The 4073-nt window shown below is 38.7% G+C and overlaps 1 protein-coding gene across 1 annotated transcript in view; it reads left to right on the forward strand.

The window, feature by feature from the left end:
• Positions 1–260: 260 nt before the first annotated feature.
• Positions 261–4073, forward strand: part of CASC4 (cancer susceptibility candidate 4) — a 17185-nt gene continuing 13372 nt past the window's right edge. The window contains exons 1-4 of the mRNA XM_009695902.1: positions 261–315; positions 1330–1432; positions 2486–2576; positions 3507–3651. Of these exons, the coding sequence (XP_009694204.1) occupies positions 261–315; positions 1330–1432; positions 2486–2576; positions 3507–3651 (394 nt within the window). The remainder of the gene's footprint in view (positions 316–1329; positions 1433–2485; positions 2577–3506; positions 3652–4073) is intronic.

The following is a 4073-nucleotide window of genomic DNA, read 5'->3' on the forward strand; positions in this document are numbered from 1 at the left end:
TACTTTTTTGATAGAAATATGTTCTGGAAATAAATTTAAGTCCATGTTTGCAAAGCCTAAATACAGTGTTTAGGTTGGTGACATCACTTACGGATAACTAGACATACAGTACTTATATTTACAAGAACTTTGCATGCGTCATTCAGATAACATACATTGTCTTTACAGTGGAAACAAACGCACCTGAGTCTTCGCAGTCTACACCCTCTCTACCCTGCTGGCTGTCTATATTTATATAAATAACTATTTCTTCTTTTCAGATGAAGCTGCAGAACAACGTATCCTACCAAATGGCAGACATACATCGTTTAAAGGGTAAGGAATTTATGGCCAAATGATGATTTGGCAGACGGTGAAGTTGCGTATTTTTTTAACTGCCTAGGTACTGCAGAATACATTTTAAATGAAAGATCAGGTGATGCTGGAACATCGCATAATGTGAACTTTCATTATATTTGTTTATTACCTAGTCCGAGTAAGTGTAGGGTTGGCTCTCATAGACTTTACTGTCTGCAGAAAGAAGGTGTGTTCTGGCACTGCTTACTTCCAAGATCCTAGAATCGCTTTCATGACCAAATACACAGTTTAGTATAGTTTGGATCAGCAACGTTGTGATGTTTATGCTGTGTTAGAAAAGGTCCAGAAAACGTGTTTTGAGGCTGTTATGTACAGACACACAATGACAATGCCTGTAACCTCCCTGTATGGGTCTCAGAGTGACCTGGAACAGCTAGTGCCAAAATTTGAACGTGCCTGCAGACAACATACATGGCCTTTCTGCCTGCATCTGCGTAGTTGCAACTTAAAACAGTAGGAAGCTTAACAATTATTTGTAGCCTGAGGAGCAGGGAGAATAATTTCTAGAACAACTGTGAAGACAGGAAATATGTATTGTTTTTGTGGATAGTGTGAAGGTATCTTCTTTTGTATGCTTAGTGCAGAAAAAGAATATTTGACCATTGTGCCTAAAGTAACCTGGTAGTACTTTTGTGTTACTCAGAATAACAGCATCTTTCAGGAAATTAAGGAGATTTCCAACAGATAGGTGAAATAGCATTGTTTAAATCTTCTGAATGAAAAGGTAAAGAAAAATTTAGAGGTTTTGGCACAGTATCAGAAGAACTGTTCTATAATTCATACTGATATCTGGCATATGTGAGCAAATTGGCATCTTTTTCAAGTTAGTTTAAGAATCTTTAAAGTACATCTAGAAGAAAAAAAAACTTGAGCAAATTTTTAACTTACACAGCAATATTGAAAGTTGTATCTGCCATGGGGCATTTTTTCTTATATTCCTGTATTCGTGTTGATTTTTGCTTTTTGGTCTAGAACAATTAGCAGAATTACGTCAGGAATTCATTCGCCAGGAAGATCAGCTTCACGAGTACAAGAAGAACAATACTTACCTTACAAGGAGATTGGAATACGATAGGTATGTCTTCAAGAATGTCAGTAATTGTAGGTTTGTGTGTGGGTAATGGACATCTGTATTTATTGAAAAGTGCAAATTAATCCTATTTCTGCTAATCCTCAAACTTGAGTGTACTCACTTGGTGATGTAACTTTGACTTAGCTAGTTGTTTGATTTTAAAGTTCTATTTTTTGTGTTGTTCTGCTCCTCCCCCCAAAGTGAGATACAATCTAAGAAAAATCTGACTTACTGGAATTGTTCAGCGTTGGGCGATTTTAAGTCAATGCATTTTTTTATAACATGAAAATCTTAGTTAACGAATACTTGGAAGAGTTTAACTGGCACAGTTCTGTAAGCCGCCAGGGTTGTTAATTGCTGTCTTTCTAAAAGTGTCATTTTCTTTTTTTCAACTGAAGTTGAAAGCATTGGGTAGATGGAGATTTTAAGCCTTTTCAGTTTATGATGGAGAAGCAGGGAGAACAGCTACTTCTGAAGCTTTGAGGAATGAGGGACATTAACACTTGAGAAAATGTTTGAAACTTTCACACACAAAAAAGTATTCTTTATGTGGTATGTGGAATATTTGCGGGTTTGTGGGAGACAGGATGGGTTGATGTCTCTGTGGCTTGTTAGAGAAGTTGGGACGCTTGGCTGTGTCATTCAGATCTTGTTATTTGAGTTGGTAGCAGTAACTGATAGCAGTAGTTGTGCATCTTCTGTTGACAGCCATGGGAGATACATTGCTTTCCTAGTGGAATTAATATATGCTGACAGATTGACTGTGAAGCTTGACTTTTCAGTTGCTTTCCAGGTTTTGGAGGAAATATGTTCAAGGCTGTTCTGTTTATTTTACTCTTTTTCTGCTCTGTCCCTATTTTTCCCAGTTCTGCTTTCTTTCTCTATTCAGTCCATTTCCACTCCATACACATTCCAGGACAAGGTTTTTTGGACAGACTGTTCTTGTTATATCTCAGGTTTGGCTTTTTGTGCCACTTCATATTTTTCCCCCTATTTTATTTATGGGAGAGCAGATACAACAAAAGAAATATAACTAATAATGTGTTTCTAATCAAGTCTGCAGTGTGGGCAGCAGATCAAGGAAATGAGACTGCAACATGAAGAAAACATAAAGAAATTAATGGACCAGGTTGTGCGGGAACAAAAGGTAATGCGCAGCTAAGTTTCTGTGTTGAATTAGAAGAGCCCGAAGTCTGCTGTTTGTTTGACTCGGCATTTCAGCTATATGGAGGCCTTGGACATTTGTCCCCTAACTTTTTGTTCAGTATCGTCCTGAGCAGCCCCACACGAGCATTACTGTAAGAACATCTGCCTGTTTTGCTCAGTCAGTGAACTGAGCCTTGCAAATCAGGCTTAATTCTTTGCTCTGCTGCAGCTTTCCTACATGATGTCATTGCTAAGGATTTCAGTTTCTTCTCTGTAAAATGGATATTACTTTACAGCTCTTCAGGGTAGGATTTATGTTCTTAGAACCTTATATAGGTTATTGCAAAGGGGAACCTGATCTCTGTTGAGGCCTCAAGGTGCTAATGTGATGCAAATAACAATGGTATTTGAATGGTATCAAGGGTGTAATTATATGGTGCAAACTGCCAGTAGAATATGGGCCTCTTTCTTACAAACAGATGACATAACCTGCTTTTCTTAAAATCTCATTTCCTTACTTTGTCTCTGTTGACAAACTTTTCAAATAATATGGCAGACTTAAAGTAGATTTCAGTCAGATCTCTTCTTAAGATCTAGAATTGTTTCAAAGTCTCTGACCTGAGGCTTAAGGCCAATGGTGTCTTAACCTGTTTGCGTTATGCTGAAGAGCTATATATGCCAATATAAATGTCACAGCCGTGCTGTATCTTACGTTTTCTGTTCAGTTACGTGTCCATGCTCTCATCTCCTACCCTCAGGATTCAGGTTTGTATATAGAGGACTTCTGTGGTTGTTTGCTTCGGTGATCACCTAATTCATAAATGTGATTTTGCTTACCCAAAGTAATCTTGAATTGGAGGGTGTTTGTTTTGTAATTTTCGGGGATGTGTTTACTATGAATGAATGGCTCCTTATGAATCTGTTTTAACAGGCCACACAAAAAATTCAGTCCAGTAAAGACACTGAAGTAAGTCCCAATAATGATGACCAGGCAATATCTAAGACTGTTCCAGAGGCGGAAGATAAAAGCACAGTAAAGAACGAGCAGCCTTCAGATCATGTTGTAAATGGCAAAGGTATTTCCTTTTTTTTGGTAATTTCTGATAGATAATGGGCCAATTGTGTATTGTGTCCTTTGCTATCATACTGAATTGTGCATTTTTCTGAAGTAGAACAGTTAATTACTTCGCTCAGATAACTTGATTAGCTGCATGTGATTGTCCTAGGTTAGAGTTTATAGGTATCCAGAGATTGGTGTGTCCTTTCTCTGGGTCCTTTTATGAAAGTAGTTTCTTGCACAGTTTTGTGTTTGCTTTGTTGGTTCATTTGGCGTGTCCTTCCTCCTGTGGCCAGTTGTGAACTGGGGATGGCCTCTCCGCTCCCCATGCGGTGTGTCTGGGGGTGAGCTGGGGAAGGGGCGCGTTGTTGGAGAGCTGGAATCTGCCCAGAGAAGGTGGCAGGAGTGTTGAACCCAGTGTGGGAAGTCTCTGAGTCAGCA

The sequence above is a fragment of the Cariama cristata genome, unplaced genomic scaffold, assembly GCF_000690535.1.
Source record: "Cariama cristata isolate BGI_N322 unplaced genomic scaffold, ASM69053v1 scaffold4392, whole genome shotgun sequence".
Lineage (NCBI taxonomy): Eukaryota > Metazoa > Chordata > Aves > Cariamiformes > Cariamidae > Cariama > Cariama cristata.